This window comes from Sinocyclocheilus anshuiensis, unplaced genomic scaffold, assembly GCF_001515605.1.
Source record: "Sinocyclocheilus anshuiensis isolate Anshui unplaced genomic scaffold, SAMN03320099.WGS_v1.1 scaffold565, whole genome shotgun sequence".
In the NCBI taxonomy this organism is placed as follows: Eukaryota; Metazoa; Chordata; class Actinopteri; order Cypriniformes; family Cyprinidae; genus Sinocyclocheilus; species Sinocyclocheilus anshuiensis.
The window spans coordinates 61,106-61,590 of record NW_015539869.1 but is presented as its reverse complement, the minus strand read 5'-3'; the positions used below and the strand labels follow the sequence as shown (position 1 = coordinate 61,590).

Genomic DNA, 485 nt, shown 5'->3' with positions numbered 1-485 from the left:
GTGTGTGTGTGTGTGTGTGTGTGTGTGTGTGTGTTTTTTACCGGAATCCTCTCTGCAGGGCCAGCGGGGTTTGTGACAGGATGGACAGTGTGTCGATCACCTGTCAATCACGAGCGTTCGTTAGCATTACATCATGATCATCATCATCATCATCATCATCATCATCAATCACTCTCTGAGAGTTCAGACCTTCGCGAAGTCCCTGACGTCAAACAGTTCGAAGGCCTCGAAAAGTTCATTCTTCCTCATGCCAAATTTCTCCTGACAGGCACACAGGAACGTCCTGATGTTCTTTATTCTTCCTCCTGCCAAATTTCTCCTGACAGGCACACAGGAACGTCCTGATGTTCTTCAGACACAAGAACTACACACACACACACACGATTAAGCATTCACAGAGAAATAAAGAGAGAGAGATAGAACGATAGACAGACAGACAGACAGACAGACAGACAGATAGATAGACAGATAGATAGATAGTAGGT

The 485-nt window shown here is 45.4% G+C and overlaps 2 protein-coding genes across 2 annotated transcripts in view; both read right to left on the bottom strand.

The window, feature by feature from the left end:
- Positions 1–297, bottom strand: part of LOC107685045 (proto-oncogene vav-like) — a gene marked incomplete at its 5' end in the record, with an annotated part of 37,143 nt that extends 36,846 nt beyond the window's left edge. Inside the window, 2 exons of the mRNA XM_016481482.1 lie at positions 42–100; positions 190–297. Coding sequence (XP_016336968.1) covers positions 42–100; positions 190–297 — 167 coding nt within the window. The remainder of the gene's footprint in view (positions 1–41; positions 101–189) is intronic.
- A 1-nt stretch (position 298) lies between these two features.
- LOC107685044 (proto-oncogene vav-like) overlaps positions 299–485 on the bottom strand; it is a gene marked incomplete at its 3' end in the record, with an annotated part of 5,900 nt that continues 5,713 nt past the window's right edge. Inside the window, exon 3 of the mRNA XM_016481481.1 lies at positions 299–364. Within this exon, the coding sequence (XP_016336967.1) occupies positions 299–364 (66 nt within the window). The remainder of the gene's footprint in view (positions 365–485) is intronic.